At 40.7% G+C, this 18,937-nt stretch overlaps 2 protein-coding genes across 2 annotated transcripts; both read left to right on the top strand.

Annotated features, from left to right (window-relative positions):
• The first annotated feature begins 2,652 nt into the window (after positions 1-2,652).
• LOC120023654 (delta-like protein 4) lies at positions 2,653-11,683 on the top strand. Its single transcript, XM_038967704.1, has 11 exons — positions 2,653-3,116; positions 3,287-3,550; positions 3,870-3,927; positions 6,130-6,393; positions 7,059-7,119; positions 7,254-7,384; positions 8,171-8,340; positions 8,671-8,887; positions 9,077-9,827; positions 10,058-10,166; positions 10,320-11,683. The coding sequence occupies exons 1-11, from the start codon at positions 3,063-3,065 to the stop codon at positions 10,323-10,325; spliced, it is 2,085 nt and encodes a 694-aa protein (XP_038823632.1). The 5' UTR covers positions 2,653-3,062; the 3' UTR covers positions 10,326-11,683.
• Positions 11,684-14,749: 3,066 nt separating this feature from the next.
• On the top strand, positions 14,750-16,338 carry LOC120023828 (glutathione-specific gamma-glutamylcyclotransferase 1-like). Its single transcript, XM_038967946.1, has 3 exons — positions 14,750-15,260; positions 15,499-15,534; positions 15,721-16,338. Exons 1-3 carry the CDS (start codon positions 15,087-15,089, stop codon positions 16,084-16,086), a joined length of 576 nt encoding a protein of 191 aa, XP_038823874.1. The 5' UTR covers positions 14,750-15,086; the 3' UTR covers positions 16,087-16,338.
• Positions 16,339-18,937: the final 2,599 nt, after the last annotated feature.

The raw sequence follows: 18,937 nt of genomic DNA, 5'->3' as shown, positions 1-18,937 counted from the left end.
CTGAGCCCAACCCTAACCCTGACCCCAACCGTAACTCTAACCCTAGCTTCATATCCATTCCCGGCTCATCCCTAACCCTAACCCTAACCCTAACCATAGATTCATGTCCACATCCCAGCACAACTACAAACCTAGCCTCAACCCTAACTCAACCCCAATTTTAACCCTAACCCTGGCTTTATTTCCACTCCTGGCTCAAACCTAACCCTAACCCAACTTAATGGCCACATCCTGGCTCAAACTTTACTCTAACCTCAACACTAGCCATAACCATAACTTCGTTTCCACATCTTGGCTCAACCCTAACCTTCAACATCTTGGCTCAGCTCAACCCTAACTCTAACCCTAGCCTAAAGGTTAGGGTGGAGGTTGGAGTTAAGGTTGAGCTGGGATGTGGACAAGAAGTTAGGGCTAGGGTTATGGCTAGTTGAGCCAAGATGTGCAAATGAAGCAAGGTTTAGACACATTTTAGGGTTGAGCCGGAAGTGGACATGAAGCTAGGGTTAGCGATAGAGATAAGCAGAGGTAGCACGAAGGCTGTAGGTGCAACTGCCCTAGGGCCCAAGCACCTATGGGGCCCGTAAGGAGCCCCATGTTCCTGGAGATTTTTAACCCAACATTGTAAAAATGCAACACTTCCTAAATTGCATCCTGTACAGGTCCTAAACTCAAAAGTAATGTCCAACACTACATAATGCATCTCTTTAGCTCCAGATGCACTGTATCTCTCAGTAGTATTTGTAGTGTGTTGGTATGATTGGTATGATTATTGTGGCATCAGTAGCCTCTGAAACCTAAACTTGTCCACAGAGACCATAGTAACCTACACAAGCATTTGTTGTAGGCCATCCATACAAGTAAATATTTTTTCCTGTCTTCTTTAAAATGTAGAAAAAATTAAATTAAGGAACAAATATTCTGTGTCAGAGCTAGAGGTAGTTTTGTAAGTGTAACATTGGGCTTAAAGGGTTGACAAATTAACATTGGGCTTAAAGGGTTGACAAACTGAGACCTTGAGCCACATTCACATATTGATAGACAAGTTAGAGAGACCGTTTTCCTTCCAAATTCAGCAAATATGAACAACCACATACTTCAAGAGTACTTTGTTGTTCCCTCTACACAACAAAATAACAATATATATATATATAATATATATATATAAAAACAAGGACATTTCTAAGTGACCCCAAACTTTTGAATGGTAGTGTATATATACTGTATATATATATATATATATATATATATATATATATATATATATATATATATATATATATATATATATATATACAGTATATATACACTACCATTCAAAAGTTTGGGGTCACTTAGAAATGTCCTTGTTTTTGAAAGAAAAGCACACTTTGTGTCCATTAAAATATGTCTCACATGGAATAGCCTTCATTTCTCAGAACAAGAATAGACTGACGAGTTTCAGAAGAAAGATCTTTGTTTCTGGCCATTTTGAGTCTGTAATCGAACCCACAAATGCTGATACTCCAGATACTCAGCTAGTCTAAAGAAGGCCAGTTGTATTGCTTCTTTAATCGGCACAACAGTTTTCAGCTGTGCTAACATAATTGCAAAAGGGTTTTCTAATGATCAATTAGCCTTTTAAAATGATAAACTTGGATTAGCTAACACAATGTGCCATTGGAACACAGGAGTGATGGTTGCTGATAATGTGCCTCTGTACACCTATGTAGATATTCCATTAAAAATTATCATTATATTTCTGACTAATTTGATGTTATTTTAATGCACAAAAAATGTGCTTTTCTTTCAAAAACAAGTACATTTCTAAGTGACCCAAAACTTTTGAACGGTAGTCCACATGTAAATTCTTAAAGAGATTGGTGTGGCTGAGGCATAAGAGGTTGTGAACAATAATGAATAGGGGTGTAAACAAAGAAGAGTGCTCGAGAAAGTGTGAAAATCGTTCAAGGGCATTATTCTCCTACTTTTCTCCAAAGTGGGATAACAAGTTTATCAAATTTCAAAGAAACATAATTCCCCCTTGTTTCCCCCAACTGCAGTGTATGATATACCATTTTGAAGCTCTGAGTCTGTACCTTTATAAATGTAAAAACGGTTGACACTCATCTTTTCCCATTGACTACAATGTATTGACACAAGCATCAACCATGTGACACTTGTATTTTCACATTGAATGCAATGTATTGACATAAGCATCAATTTGTTAATGCTCATCTTTTCCAATTGACTTGAAATGTATTGACATAAACGTTCATTGGTTGACACTCATATTTTACCATTGACATAAGTCAACTCTGTGACACTCATCTTTTCCCATTGCCTGCAATGTATTGACAAAAGCATCAACCATGTGACACAGCTTTTCAAATTGAATGCCATGTATTGAAATATGTGTCAATTGGTAGATGCTCATCTTTTCCCATTGGCACCGCAAAGCCTGCTGGGAGCATGACCAATTGAAATATATTTTGGAAAAACGTGTCATGATGACGTTTTCCTATGATATGATGTTGCAAAATGTGACATGAGGTTTGGTTGCAATAGGCTCGGATGGAAAGGGGCGGCGTTTATTGATTAACAGTATTCATAATAAGTACACAAGTATATAATGTAAGCGAGACATCAAACACCCTTCATTAAGAAACAGTCTGCTTTGTGACTGATGTACTGCCACATTTTCACAACAATATTGGCGCCACCAGAATCGTGTTTCTGTATAAGCAAAGCGCAAGAGTTGCATCAACACGCCAAGAGAAAGCACTTTTTCAGCAGGATCATGATGGAAGGTCATGGTAAAGACAGAAGGATGACTAAACTGTGGATATTGACGTTACTGTTATGCGTTTAACCTGCATCTCACTGTCTGGATAAAAAGGTTTCTCAACATCTGCGCGTATTGGATTGCGGAGCTGGGTTTAGTCCAAAAGGGTTTTGAAGAAGGATTTATTTCCCTTTTCCTAATTTTATATTTCCTCATCATCATCCCATCACTGCTTGGAATAGCAGCTCTCTGATGAGAACAGGTTATTTTGCAAAGGATACGAACCGATCTGTGGAAAAGAATGGCAACTTGGTTTACCTTTATCATCGCAATTGTTATAACGATTTTTACGCAGGTAATTTTACAGTTAAACTATTTTTGGAATCGTTCATGCCTGAATGTTGACACAGCAATATTGTTGTAATGCACAATAAAATATCATATAATATGCCTAGAATAATTCATAATGTAAATGTTTGCAAAGCAATATTGTTTTATATTCATTAATTGATTATCCTCCTTTAGGTTCTGGGATCTGGTGTATTCGAGCTTGATCTTCATCAGTTTCAGAATAATAGAAGTTTGCTGGCAAACGGCATAGCTTGCAGTCCAGCCTGTAGAACTTTTTTCCGAGTTTGCTTGAAGAACTACCAGACGATAGTGTCACCAGGTGACTGCTACTTCGGCAGTGTCGTTACACCTGTACTAGGCAACAACTCGTTCAGCGTCATGGAGGACGGCACGTTCACTAAACCTATTCGCCTGCCACTCACCCACTTTGCATGGCCGGTAAGACGTTATGCACTGCCTATAATTGAAGTGGTTGAGAATATACTGTATCTGCCTATTGATGCATGGAACAACGGTGTTTGCAATGAGATAGGTGGTGAAGAGCGTCCATAAGCATAAGTCCAAGGACTGCACTATCCGATATGGATGTAAATAATATGAAACAAGAGTATATTAGATTTCATAACATGTTATTAGCCTAGTCTACACATATCGTTCAATTTATATATATATATTTTAAGTAACAAAAAGATGTGCATCTGTACAAATTAAATAGTTTAAATGTTAGACCCTTATTTTTTTCCACATGTCCTTCTAGGGTTCGTTTTCTCTAATCATTGAAGCATGGTATTCTCCTTCAGCGGATCTACCTGAAGGTGAGTAGTGCGCGCCATACATGACCACCGCTAGGTAGCACTGTTACAGATGTTTGAAAAATGCTCCCTGTGCCATGGGTCGACAACAGGCGACCTACGTGCCAAAACCAGCCCGCTAATCAATTTGTTTTGCTCCCCAAAGTTTTTTGTAACAATTTTTTTTTTTTTTTAAATAGGACTAGTATTTTAGTTTTTGGTCAAAAAATTATGTAAAATCACCAGGAATTCATCTAGAATTAGTTTAATTTAGGAAATATGTTCCCAAGTATTCCCACAAATAAAAAAAGTAAAAAAAGAGACATATGTGATAGTGTCTCAATGTTATCAAGGTATAAAATTATTGTTATTTTCAAATACAATCTCTTTTTGGACTGAGACCGACAAAAATCGCCCCACGGCTGGATCTAGTTGCCTACCCCTGCCCTACGCACTATACTTATATAATTAAGTAGTATAAATACATGCAATTTATACAGACATTTTGCAGTTACATAAAACTTGGAAATGTGAACGTGTTGATGTCCATGTGTCAGGATGAGTTACGTGCAACAGAGCACTTCTTTTATGCTCTGTCTTCAACACAATCGCACTTCCTTTGGTTTATTTTAAGCGTGGGAAAGTGTGCAAGTCTTAAGTGAGGATATCTAAACCTTGCCAAAAGCCTCTGACGGCCTTTCCTGTATTTTACACCTTTTTGCTCCCTTTGGAAGGGGAATAATGGGTTGAAAATATTTTGCTGACAAAAAGGAATAGGACATTTCAATCACAGTACACTACAACCATTTGAAAGAATAGCGCACAGGGCTTGATGAACCATATATACAAAAGTATGTGGACACCCCTTCAAATTAGTGGATTCGGCTATTTCAGCCACACCCGTTGCTGACAGGTGTATACAATCAAGCACACAGCCATGCAGCCTCCATAGACAAACATTGGCAGAAGAATGTCCTTACTGAAGAGCTCAGTGACTTTCATGGCACCGTCATGGGATGCCAACTTTCCAATAAGTCAGTTCGTCAAATTTCTGCCCTGCTAGAGTTTCCCCAGTCAACTGCAAGTGCTGTTATTGTGAAGTGGTAACATCGAGAAGCAACAATGGCTCAGCTGCGAAATGGTAGGTTACGCAAGCTCACAGAACGGGACCGCCTGTCCTCGGTTGCAACACTCACTACCAAGTCCCAAACTGCCTCTGGAAGAATGTCAGCACAAGAACTGTTCGTCAGGAGCTTCATGGAATGGGTTTCCATGGCCGAGCAGCCGCACACAAGCCTAAGATCACCATGCGCAATGCCAAGCGTCGGCTGTAGTGGTGTAAAGTTCGCCGCCATTGGACTCTGGAGCAGTGGAAACCTGTTCTCCGGAGTGATGAATCACGCTTCACCACCTGGCAGTCCGACGGACGAATCTGGGTTTGGTGCATGCCATTAGAACGCTACCTGCACCAATGCATAATGCCAACTGTAAAGTTTGATGGAGGAGGAATAATGGTCTGGGGCTGTTTTTCATCGTTCGGGCTAGGCCCCTTAGTTCCAGTGAAGGGAAATCTTAACGCTACAGCATACAATGACATTCTAGGCGATTCTGTGCTTCCAGCTCTGTGGCAACAGTTTGGGGAAGGCCCTTTCCTGTTCCAGCATGACAATGCCCCCGTGCACAAAGCGAGGTCCATACAGAAATGGTTTGTTGAGATCGGTGTGGAAGAACTTGACTGGCCTGCCCAGAGCCCTGACCTCAACCCCATCTAGCACCTTTAGGATGAATTGGAACGCTGTCTGCGAGCCAGGCCTAATCGCCCGACATCAGTGCTCGACCTCAGTAATGCTCGTGGCTTAATGGAAGCTAGTCCCCACAGCAATGTTCCAACATCTAGTGGAAAGCCTTCCCAGAAGACTGGAGGTTGTTATAGCAGCAAAGAGGGGACCAACTCCATATCAAGGCCCATGATTTTGGAATGAGATGTTTGAGGAGCAGGTGTCCACATACTTTTGGTCATGTAGTGTATATCATAAACTGAAAACTTTACTTTCTGTATATCCTATAGAGATAAATAATTCAAGACAACAATGTGCATTGTTTGTTTTGACCTTTTTAACAAGCATAGACTGTATGCATGCAATGATACCTATTTGATAAGGCAATGAAAAAAGAACGTTAGGCCATACTATCTTGACGGATTTGTTTTGTTCTCTATCCCCGCAGATACAAACAACCCTGCCTTATTGATTAGTTATTTTTCCATCCAAAGAAAGTTGGAAGTAGGGGATGAGTGGTCCCAGGATGTGCAGAGTGGGGGGCAGACAGAGTTAAGGTACTCATACCGGTTCATCTGCATTGAAAATTACTACGGGGACAGTTGTTCCAAAATATGTGCTCCAAGAGACGACCGTTTTGGCCACTACACCTGCAACCCTGAAGGGCAAATATCATGTCTACCGGGCTGGAAGGGAGAATACTGCGAAGAACGTAAGCAATCAAGAGTGAAATGTTCTGGGTTTCTGAAGATTTTTCACATTATGTAGTAAAATTATATTTCTCAAATTAGGCCTATTTGCAAAATGGGTTCTATCGTGTCAAGATGCTGCTGCTGTAGAAAGGCTTGGATCATAATTGTATTTTGGAGTGACAAGGATGAGCGAATAAAAACTGTAGCTCCCTCCCAACCCAACCCCTTCATCCCTAGATATCTTACCATTTTGGCCACGTGGGTAGAATAATCCTGGGTAGCGTTCTGGAAAAGCAGCACGCGCCGAGTTAATCGCAGCATTATTATCTGCCACGTGCCACTAAATTGAGGTCTATTTCGTTGAGCGGGAGGGCAGCAGCTGCAAACAGGTTTCTAACAGCCTACGGACAACAATGGGGCAGATGTCCTCTTTTGAGAGCAAGCATCTGCTCAGGCTTAACCAGCCGTTAAACACTAGTCTTGTAACCATGCAAAATCAATGTCACATACAACACAACACAGAAGCAGCAAATGAAGGTTTCTTTATAAATAGACAGGTAACAGGTTTGATGCTACAACAGTTTAAATGTAATTCCTAATCCAAACCAGAAGTTTATGATGTAATGTTGAATGGAATGAGTTGACAAAAAATGAAGTTCATGTTTTGTCTCAATTTTATATGCAGCAATTTGCCTCAAAGGGTGCAGCAAAAATAATGGAAATTGCTCAAGGCCAGGAGACTGTGTGTAAGTATACAATAGTCATTTTAGTGTGTGTGCGTGTGTGTGTGTGTGTTTACATGCATGCTTGCCTGCATGTGAATATGCCTGCATGTGTGTATGCACACAGTGCTAAAAGTGTTGTGTTTTTTCTGTGACAGATGCAGAGAGGGCTGGCAGGGAACCTTCTGTGATGAGTGTAAGAGACATCCATCCTGTAAACATGGCACCTGTCAGCAGCCCTGGCAGTGCACCTGCAAAGAGGGCTGGGGAGGCCTCCTCTGTGACCAAGGTCAGTGTCTCAGGCTCCTCTGGGTCCTGCTGTGAAACAATACAGAAGTACAGCAGAAAACACAGGACATCCTATATGACAGTAGAAATATGACATGTTCCTATGATATTGCAAGAACAAGAGTCATCAGGCGTTCTGATTATGAAAGGAGACAAGTGGCGGGGAGTAACTGTTTTTGATATAAACATTTGTCCAGTGGTGTAAAGTACTTAAGTAAAAATACTTTAAAATACTACTTAAGTAGTTCTTTGGGGTATCTGTACTTTACTTTACTTTTTATATTTTTGACAACTTTTACTTTTACTTCACTACATTCCTAAAGAAAATAATGTACTTTTTACTCCATACATTTTTCCTGACACTCAAAAGTACATGTTACATTTTGACAGGAAAGTTGTCAATTTCATACACTTATCAAGAGAACATCCCTGGTCATCCCTACTGCCCCTGATCTGACGGACTTACTAAACACAAATGCATCGTTTGTAAATTATGTCTGAGTGTTGGAGTGTACCCCTGGCTATCCGACAATTTTTTTTTTTTTATGTGCTGTCTGGTTTGCTTAATATAAGGAATTTGAAATGGTTTATACATTTACGTTTACTTTTGATACGTAAGCACATTTTAGCAATTCCATTTACTTGTGATACTTAAGTATATTTAAAACCAAGTAGTATTTTGCTGGGTGACTTTCACTTTTACTTCAGTCATTTTTTATTAAGGGATCTTTACTTTTACTCAAGTAGGACAATTGGGTACTTTTTCCATCACTGCATTTGTCCACAGATCTGAACTATTGTACCCATCACAAGCCGTGTCGTAACGGGGCCACCTGTATGAACACGGGCCAGGGGAGCTACACCTGTACCTGCCAGCCGGGCTTCACAGGGGACACGTGTGACAGCGAGGTCAGGGAGTGCGACAGCCAGCCCTGTCGGAATGGAGGCCTGTGCTTGGTAAGCCCGGAAAGCCTATCCGTTTCCCACAACACACAGCACACGCAGGCTTTCCTGTTTTTGTTTTTCCTCTATCCATGTCTCTGGGCCAGTATAGAAAAATGCAACAGACAGAGCAATAGCCAGATCGTTGACCCAGTTCAGACTCTCTCTCCTGTTAATGAATGTCATTCAAACTGGGGCAAAGGAGGCATGATGAGATAATAATGTGGAGTCGCAAATGCATCGAAATGAGAAGCACAGCAACAAACCTACAGTACAGTGATCTTTGCTGGAATTGTTTCCCATGACAGTGGGCTGTGATAACCTCTGACTCTTTGTGGCCCACAGGACCTTGAGAACGGCTATAGGTGTGCATGCACGCAGGGGTACGAGGGGACGCACTGCGAGCACAGAATGCTGACTTGTGCCGATTCACCCTGCTTCCATGGGAATTGCAGAGAAAGGGACAACGGGCGGAGCTACATGTGCGAGTGCCCAGGGGGCTTCACTGGACTCAATTGTGAGAAGAAAGTGGACAAATGCACCTCCCTGCCCTGTACAAACGGTATGTGATAGTTTCCACTCTCTCTACATCTCAATAACAAGAACTGTCTTTGATTTATTTTGTACACTGTCAGTTAAGAGCACTTACTCAAACAGATCCATTTGGAATGTTCTCTCTAGAGACATCTGCATTAGAGCTAACTTAAAGTGATTGTGATATGCGCTGATAACACTGGTCTGCTCTATTCAGGTGGACGTTGTGTTATCCACGGCACCACACGCTGGTGCAGCTGCCGCTCAGGCTTCTCTGGCCCACGCTGTGAGATCAACATCAACGAGTGTTCCATGAACCCCTGCGCCAACGGAGCCAACTGCATGGACCGCATCAACGACTACACCTGTATCTGCCCCCTGGGCTACAACGGCCGCAACTGTGACAAGCCCACTGACAGCTGTGCCTCCAAACCCTGCCTGAACGGTGGGACCTGCACCAATGGGGCCAAAGGCCAGCCTGCTGCCTGCACCTGCCCAGCCCACATCAGCGGCCCCCAGTGCCAGTACTACGATGTGCCTTTACTCATCCCCCCCAGCCCCAGCCCCAGCCGCGTTAGAGAGCCCCTGGACAGGCTCCACTGGGCAGCCATCTGTCTGGGTGTGGGCCTGGTGGTGCTCCTGGTGCTGATCTTCATGGTGGCCATGGTCCTGCGCCACATCCAGCAGCAGAGGAAGAGGAAGAAGGACTCAGAGTCCATGAACAACCTATCAGACGTCCAGAAGGAGAACCTCATATCTGACCTGCAGCTGAAGAACACCAACAAAAAGGTGGACCTGGAGGTGGAGGTGGATTGTCTCAGGGAAAAGTCCCAAAACCATAAACACATCAACTACCACTTGGACTACAAAACCTTCAAGGAGTACAAGGATGAACCATCAGAAGAGGATAAAGATGAGAACTGTAAAAAGATGATAGAGGAGAAAATGCCATTGACTAGAAAGTACAGGTAAGTTCCCATTGGGGACAGACGACAATTCAACGTCTATTCCACGTTGGTACTGAAATGACATGGAAACAACGTTGATTCAAACCAGTGTGTGCCCAGTGGGGAGAAATGCTGCTTGCAGATGACAACCTGGATAGATTTGGACCTACTTCCTATTCTCCAGTGTTTGATAAATGACAGTGGTTTGGATTTGTGCTTGAGTGTTGACATGTTTTACTTTTCATTGACAGCGAAAGGCCGGAGTGTAGGATATCAACGATATGTTCTCCAAGAGATTCAATGTACCAGTCTGTGTTTGTGATAGCAGAGGAGAAGAATGAATGCGTCATAGCAACTGAGGTAAGCTTTTATTTTCACATTTCCTCTGAACATGTTCCTGCAACTCTTGACACCATGTCATTAACAGTTATCAATCAGCAATGCAAAAGTTGATCAAGGTTTCCATTACATTGCTCCAATGATTAAACTGGTTTCCTTTTTTTCTTCTCCTAGGTATAATACATGAATGGTATCAGACATTCTGAAGAATGGATATCTTCTGGACTGTTTACAGGTTTAGAAATAGATGGGATTTATTTAACTGCAAATTGCTGCTCTTGAAAACTTGATAACTGGACCAATCCTGTGTGCTCTATGAATGCAATAAAATGTAAGGACTGAACCCACTGTAATAGAGAAATAATGTGGGCTTTTGGACGTTTCACCCTCAGTGTGTACTGACAGATTCAGCCCGTTGACAGAACGTCCCACTATATCCATGGGAAACAGGCCTGTGTTAATGCCAGCATGCCCATCAGCAGGATGAGAGGGCTCTGTCTGGAGATACTCCACCTTATTGTGATAATCAGCAACCAACCAATCAACTTACTGCCAACAAGCCTATGGAAGGAGCCAGCTACTTCCATTTCTATACCCTGGTGAAGTGCTATATAATAAGGCAGACTTTGTTTAATAAACTTTCAAGGAGAGAATAAAAACATCTGGAAACGGTTCATTTTATGAGAATATTTGAGACCCAAGGCCTATGTCAATTTTGTAAATTATTTTTTTATTTTTTTATTAAACTTTGATAAATAATGTATGCATCCCGAATCATAGAGCCTTAAGTATGGGTTAATGAGCTAAATTGGTGCTCAGCTTCTTCATGGATCCAGTGCACAACAAAAATTGAAGGGAAAATACTTAATAGAAAACAACTGATGCAATACACGATGCAGTGCCAGGGGTATTCAAGAAGAAGCAATATTTACTTGTTATTATGCAACATTGCCCAGAAATGAAGACAAAGAAAAACAAAACTATCATACCAAGGACGCCTTTGATTAGAATTGACTTCACTGAACCAATAATGTTATTTTTAAGATTAGTATTTCACTAGTTATTTAAATATTTCGAAGCACTGGTCTTTCTATGTTTTATAAGATTATTTTGTATATAATGTATATTTATAAATGTAGAAGTCTCTGTACAACTGTTTTTTTATTTGATGCCCAAAAAGTAGAATTTATTTTTGAATGTTGTTGTGATTGTTGTTTTTTAAAACAATGAAAAAATATCTGGTACATTGTTGTTTGTTGGTTTCATGTTGAGTATAATTGGTCAACTATAAAGCTATAAATTTGCCTAGATATTGGAATGATCAAGAACCTTCCGTTGAAATCCACCACCTGTTGTGGAAATGGCTTCATTATCTAGATGATGTATGACCTTGTAGCAGTTATAATAATCACAGTGGTGAGAGGCATGTGTGTCAATGTGATGTTAAATCAATGTGCTCGCAACCATTCAGTGGACAGTTTTGTATGTGACAGCAATGTGAGAAATATGGACAAAGTTATATATTAAAACATGTCATGTTAAAGTACGGTACACAGATTGGTCAGTATTTGTATGCAATAGTTTTTTTTTTTTTCAAAAAGAACACCAATCTCGCTATGCTGCTTGTCGTTGAGCATCCATATCGCTTTCAACTGGCTTCAAATTTCAAACTGTTTCCTTGGATGTCTGCCCCATAAGCTAAAATACTGAGACAAGGAGGAGGCACAATCTAGAAAAGAGGCTACTTAACAAACCAGGCAGATGCTTTAGGGTGTGACCCTACACCACTGGGAAAATCAGCATATGCCTCCTCTTTAACTACTGTAAGCATGAATGCAGAAAATAAGACCACAAGAGTCCAGTGGCAAGTTACCAGCAGCCTTGAAGGGGTGTTAAAGCCAACACATCACCTTGGCCAGTCCTGATCTCCCCAACAATGACATGTAGGCTATCACATGCCTGCCTTCACACACACACACACACACACACACACACACACACACACACACACACACACACACACACACACACACACACACACACACACACACACACACACACACACACACACACACACACATTAAATGACTATAACATATCTACTGGAAAAACACCTGATTATCCATCTCTAGTATTATATTTATTAGTTTGATGAATTATTTTGTCACAACAACTAACACCCACACGTTTGTCTTTTCCACACGTTCTGTCCCAGTTTACAACCTTTTCAGACATCTACCACATAGTCATGCATTTTCATTGTGTTATAATAAAAGCATCCTGTTCGTGGCCAAGTGACATCATTTCCTGCTTCCCGTCGGATTATAATGCACAGGACAACGGCAAACGACTTTTCTCACGCATCTGTTATGAAACGTTTTCACGGTTACAAACATCATGATCAATTGCTCTATGTATTTCACAAGTATCCAATGCTTGACTATAAAATGTATTTATTCATCAAAAAATCTTAGAAGGCCTATAAAGAACAAACATAGTGAATGACTGCTTTACAAAGCTCAAACAATGAGAATGAAATCTAAATTAAACCTTGAAGTGTGTAAAAAAAAATACATGCCAGTTTTCTTTCTTTTTGTAATGTTCTTAATTAACACCTGGGGGCAGTACACCATACATGGAAGGAAATTCAAAATGAGACAGACTGAAATTGACATTTTTACACACTTAAAACATTTAAAGTTACTTCCAAAATGTCTTTAAATACTTACAATGACAATTGGAATACTAGAGACTTTAAGAATCACAATGTCATAACAAACAATTTTGTAAAATAATAATGGCATCTGCAAAGCATGGGAAGGGAGTATTCTATATTTTATGATTTTGTGATGATATCAAATATAGTACATGGAATACCATTATCAGACTGTGTTGTCATTGGACCAAAACATAATTGTCCTAGCCAGAGGCCAATGAGGCTGAAGGTAAATCGCCTGCTTAAGAGTCATTCATTGACCATGTATGATACAAATGTATAGGGTGCTAGAGGCACCTACGAAGAGAACAGACATTTAGTGGGCTTTGCGAAGCTTGGATCTTTATGGCAACCCTATAAAGTCCACCTGGGGGCACTATAAAGCCCGTAATTTGTGGGCGGAGCAATACAATTGGCTGTCAGAAGTATAACAATGTAAATTTACTTTTAATCCGTCTGTCGGCATATTTCAAGGCATATGGTGGTGTAGTGAGATACCCGATGGGCTGGACGATTCTCTTCTCATCTTGAAAAAACGTATACTAAAAACGTGGAAATCAATCATTAACACAATGGAAAAATCTAATGATTTATTATTGAAATATTGAAATAGCATGGGTGGCCTAGTTAAATAAAGGTTAAATAATCAAATGTAATAAAGGTTACATAAAAAAATAAAGACCGAGAGAAACAAATTGATACAATTTAAGGCCAAGTGGAAACAATAATGCAGGCACTAAGGATGGGGGTGTGAGCATGCGGGTCTGGGCAGATGAGATGTAGTCATTGTGTGTGCGTCTGTAAATTGTTGCTCGTATGTATACGTTTGTATATGGAGTAAGAAAAAAAATGAATAAAAATATTACTTAAAAAAATACAATGCTTGGATCTTATTCTGAAAACTAATGCTTCTATTTATATCTAATTTCGTTAGCTGCTGCTGCTGCATTATCAGACTATATGACTCTAAATTATATAAAGGGAGATCCATTTTCACACAGGATTAAAATAGACAGGATTGCTGCTTTCCTTACTTTCCTGACCGTGCAGAGCAACAAGGCAAAACAGGATATACCAACAGTACTTCAAAGTGAGTAAACACAGATTTTTCACACACACTACTATCACCAACAACGTCCATGGAGGAATTGCAAGATCTCAAGCAAAGCATTTTTAAAGGATATACTTATTTCAACTCACAAGTTTGGACATTGGACAGCCAGTGAAACTGACAATCTACGTCTAAACCAGCGAGCATAATGTTCAAACATAAGGTTTCAACATCCTGTGAATGGGGCAAAAATAACTTGTCGTTTCTGATAATGTGGTACATACAATATCTTCTGACATACAATGAATGGATGGAAGAAGGAATGAATGAAGGAATGAATGAATTAATCTATTTTTCTGTCTCTTTTATGTGACTCATGATTATTAGACACCATTTTCAGTAAATCAAATACCTTCAAGATTGCATTTACAGTACATTGTACATTACTTCAAGTGGCACCTCAAGTGAAGACTAAATTACACACTTAATACATCCCCTTTCTTATCTGAACAGTTGATGCTCAAAATCAAAGTTGGCATATGTCCAGACAGTACAGATATCTCATATTGTATATTACTTCAAGTGGTGGTTGTAGTTGTCAGAGTCTGTTCAATCGTGAGATACAATGTCGCAACATTGTAACATTCATTCGAAAGTTGGATTCCTGAAAATGTTTTGCTCCCGAAAAGGATTCTGATTGGTCGGCTTGTACTCATAGTACGACCTATTATATGATATCATTGGTCAGAAACGTCTTGGTCTGACGTCCGGACACAACAAATACACGTGTCAGTAAACCAAGATAATGTAGCAGTAGGCTAGTACTTTAACGTTACATTGTCTGACACACCAAAACGTATTGTAGGCCTACTAATAGAAGTTGCACAGTGAGAGATACTAGGCCTATGCATCACTTCTTTCACATGTTATCGACACCTAGGGGTAGGCTATAATAGCTTATTATGCATCAGCAAGACTAGTCAACACTCCTAAGAAAAAAAGTCAAACGCGATGATAGGCTTTTATAGCGAATAGATTTGAAAAGTCTCATGCTTCGGAATGCATCTACAAAAAATGTGAGCTGCATCGGTAACATCTTAGAACAGTTATTTATTGACAGAAGAATATAGGCAACACTTTACATCTACTCTTACCTCAACCCTAACTAAACATAATGAAGCTTCTGGCTATTACCACATCAGAAAAATCCAGCCTGTGGATATTCGGATATGGCTCCTTAGTCTGGAAACCAGACTTCAAATACAAGAGGAGCAAAGTCGGTTATATCGAAGGATATAGTCGACGCTTCTGGCATGGGGACAATTTTCATCGAGGAGACAAAGACATGGTAAGTCTTTTCCTTCAGAAATGCAATTCATGTATTTGCTGTTGCTGTAGATTGACAAAATATTATCTTATCTCAGATCAAACTGTGGAGCTTCAGAAAGTGGGAAGTCCAATGAAAAGTCAAATACAAATCAAACTTTTTTAAGTCAAACTTTTTGGATATGGAAATGTCAGTGTAGTCTAACTGGAAATGAAATGGTTAAAAATGCTGACTGCATTTATCCTCATCCTGTCCACAGCCAGGTAGAGTGGTAACTTTGGTGGAAGATCATGATGTGAGTGGCCTTATTTCAAAACAACCCAGAACACACCTACAGCTCACATTTCTGTCTACCACGAATACGTTCTGTACTGTATGTTGCAAAATACATTGACACTGGTATAGTCCATCATGTTGATAAACAGAACTTGAAGTTGAAATCCTGTCCCAGTCTAATATCCACCTCTTCTTCTCGCTGCAGGCTTGCACTTGGGGGGTAGCCTACGAGGTCACTGACTCCCAGATGGAGGAGTCTCTGCAGTACCTGAATGTGAGAGAGGCTGTGCTGGGGGGCTATGTCACCAAGATGGTGGAGTTCACTCCCAGAGAGAAGTGCCAAGGGTCTCTGCTCGCCCTGGTCTACATCGCCACCTCTGACAACCCCATATACCTCGGGCCTGCCACTCCCACAGAGATAGCTGCTCAGATTGCCATCTGCAGAGGCAACACGGGACACAACATAGAGTACCTCCTCCGCCTGGCTGAGTTCATGAGGCTGTACTGTCCCGAGGTAGAGGACGACCATCTCTTCTCCATAGAGGCAGCCGCCCTGGCTCTGGTCATCTGAACTACCAGGGCCAGGGATACTCACATCTGACCACCGATACGACACTCAATCCTTACGACACTCGCTACGTTACTTGCTAATGTGAACAACGTGAAGACAATGACAATGTGAAGACATTGACAATGTGAAGACAGTGAGAGTCACTCCACCTCACAAAAAGGGTCAACATGTCATGATCACTGTTTGTTGTCCATTGTCAGTGAACGCCCATGACATTGACATTTTTTAAGCTGAAAGGGCAATGAGATTAGAATCAAGGTGCAGTATGCTTCTCTACAAGGTGTGTAAACATTCTAACTGTCTAATAAATATATTTCATTTATGGTAGCGGAAGAATAAATAATATTTTGGTTGTGTTTATGAAGGTCCTGGGTAACATTAGAATATGAAAAAGTCATTATATAAAATAACAAAATAGCATTTTAATTAGTTTGTGTTACTGTAGGCTATCTGTTGCCTCATGCTCAAGTGTGGAGCTCATGAAACAGTGGTTATTTAAGCAATAAGGCCCGAGTGGTTGTGGTATATGGCCAATATACCATGCCTAAGGGCTGTTCTTAAGGCCTGGACACAGCCCTTAGCCGTGTTATATTGGACATATACCACAAACCACCGAGGTGCCTTATTGCTATTATAAACTGGTTACCAATGTAATTAGAACAGTAAAAATACATGTTTTGTCAGACCCGTGGTATACGGTCTGATATACCACGGCTGTCACACAATCAGCATTCAGGGCTCAAACCACCCAGTTTATAATTTGAAATAGAGCACATCTCTTAAATTTTAAGTGTTATTTGGCAATGGAAACCTCAAAATGTGCTCTTACCTGCATGTGAAGCTGTAGGAGGATTTGACGTTTTGTGGCCTTGTTTATAATTTACTGTGTGTTGAGCTTGTGAGCTAGCTCGCGCTCCCGCTAGCGTTAGCTTGTGAGCTAGCTCGCGCTCCCGCTAGCGTTAGCACTACCGTTAGCATTTTGCATTGGAATGCATGACATTATAAATCAAATCACATTTTATTTGTCACATACACGTGTTTAGCGGATGTTACTGTGGGTGTAGCGAAATGCTTGTGTTTCTAGCTCCAATAGTGCAGTAATATCTAACAAGTAATATCTAACAATTCACAATACACACAAATCTAAAGTAAAGGAATTAAGAATATATAAATATTTGGACGAGCAATGTCAGAGTGCCATAGACTAAGATACAGTAGAATAGCATAGAATACAGTATATACATCTGAGATGAGTAATGCAAAACATTATTAAAGTGACTAGAGTTCCATTATTAAAGTGGCCAGTGATTTCAAGTCTATGTATATAGGGCAGCAGCCTCTAATGTGCTAGTGATGGCTATTTAGCAGTCTGATGGCCTAGAGATAGAGGCTGTTTTTCAGTCTCTCGGTCGCAGCTTTGATGTACCTGTACTGACCTCGCTTTCTGGATGATAGTGGGGTGAACAGGCAGTGGCTCGGGTGGTTGTTGTCCTTGATGATCTTTTTGGCCTTTCTGTGACATCGGGTGCTGTAGGTGTCCTGGAGGGCAGGTAGTTTGCCCACGGTGATGTGTTGGGAAGACCGCACCATCCTCTGCAGAGCCCTGCGGTTGCGGGCGGTGCAGTTTCCGTACCAGGCCGTGATACATCCCGACAGGATGCTCTCAATTGTGCATCTGTAAAATGTGTGAGGGTTTTAGGTGACAAGCCAAATTTCTTCAGCCTCCCGAGGTTGAAGAGGCGCTGTTGCGCCTTCTTCACCACACTGTCTGTGTAGGTGGACCATTTCAATTTGTCAGTGATGTGTACGCCGAGGAACTTGAAGCTTTCCACCTTCTCCACTGCGGTCCCATCGATGTGGATAGGGGGGTGCTCCCTCTGCGGTTTCCTGAAGCATGACTGTTAGCGATTAGCCATTTATTACCATTGCTCATTTATGGTGCTAGGCTATTTTCTATTCAATACACAGTACCAGTCAAAAGTTTGGACACACCTACTCATTCTAGGGTTTTTCTGTATTTATACTATTTTCTACATTGTAAAATAATAGTGAAGACATCAAAACTATGAAATAACACATATAGAATCATGTAGTAACCGAAAAAGTGTTAAACAAATCAAAATATATTTTATATTTGAGATTCTTCAAAGTAGCCACCCTTTGCCTTGATGACAGCTTTGCACACACTGGCATTCTATCAACCAGCTTCATGAGGTAGTCACCTGGAATGCATTTCAATTAACAGGTGTTCCTTGTTAAAAGTTAATTTGTGGAATTTCTTGCCTTCTTAATGCATTTGAGCCAGTCAGTTGTGTTATGACAAGGTAGTGGTGGTATACAGAAGATAGCCCTATTTGGTAAAAGACCAAGTCCATATTATGAACAGCTCATATAAGCAAAGAGAAATGATAGTCCATCATTACTTTAAGACATGAAGATATGTCAATATGGAAAATTTCAAGATCTTTAAAGTTTCTTCAAGTGCAGTCACAAAAACCATCAAGCGCTATGATGAAAGTGGCTCTTATGAGGACCGCCACAGGAAAGGAAGACCCAGAGTTACCTCTGCTGCAGAGGATAAGTTCCTTAGAGTTACCAGCCTCAGAAATTGCAGCCCAAATAAATGCTTCACAGAGTTCAAGTAACAGACACATGTCAACATCAACTGTTCAGAGGAGACTGCGTGAATCAGGCCTTCATGGTCGAATTTCTGCAAAGAAACCACTACTAGAGGACACCAATAATAAGAAGAGACTTGCTTGGGCCAAGAAACAAGAGCAATGGACTTTAGACCGGTGGAAATTTGGCCTTTGGTCTGGAGTTCAAATTGGAGATTTTTGTTTCCAACCTC

The sequence above is a fragment of the Salvelinus namaycush genome, chromosome 28 (assembly GCF_016432855.1).
Source record: "Salvelinus namaycush isolate Seneca chromosome 28, SaNama_1.0, whole genome shotgun sequence".
NCBI classification, from domain to species: Eukaryota; Metazoa; Chordata; class Actinopteri; order Salmoniformes; family Salmonidae; genus Salvelinus; species Salvelinus namaycush.
This window is presented reverse-complemented; position numbering and strand designations above follow the sequence as displayed.

What these genes read in the sequence shown, in the direction of transcription:
- LOC120023654 (XM_038967704.1), top strand. Translation starts at nt 3,063, where the DNA reads ATGGCAACTTGGTTTACCTTTATCATCGCAATTGTTATAACGATTTTT. An exon ending in TCACCCACTTTGCATGGCCG is followed by an intron (nt 3,551 to 3,869) that starts GTAAGACGTTAT and finishes ATGTCCTTCTAG; the next exon opens with GGTTCGTTTTCTCTAATCAT. An exon ending in GGAATGGAGGCCTGTGCTTG is followed by an intron (nt 8,341 to 8,670) that starts GTAAGCCCGGAA and finishes TGTGGCCCACAG; the next exon opens with GACCTTGAGAACGGCTATAG.
- LOC120023828 (XM_038967946.1), top strand. Translation starts at nt 15,087, where the DNA reads ATGAAGCTTCTGGCTATTACCACATCAGAAAAATCCAGCCTGTGGATA. An exon ending in ATCGAGGAGACAAAGACATG is followed by an intron (nt 15,261 to 15,498) that starts GTAAGTCTTTTC and finishes TCCTGTCCACAG; the next exon opens with CCAGGTAGAGTGGTAACTTT. An exon ending in CTTTGGTGGAAGATCATGAT is followed by an intron (nt 15,535 to 15,720) that starts GTGAGTGGCCTT and finishes TTCTCGCTGCAG; the next exon opens with GCTTGCACTTGGGGGGTAGC.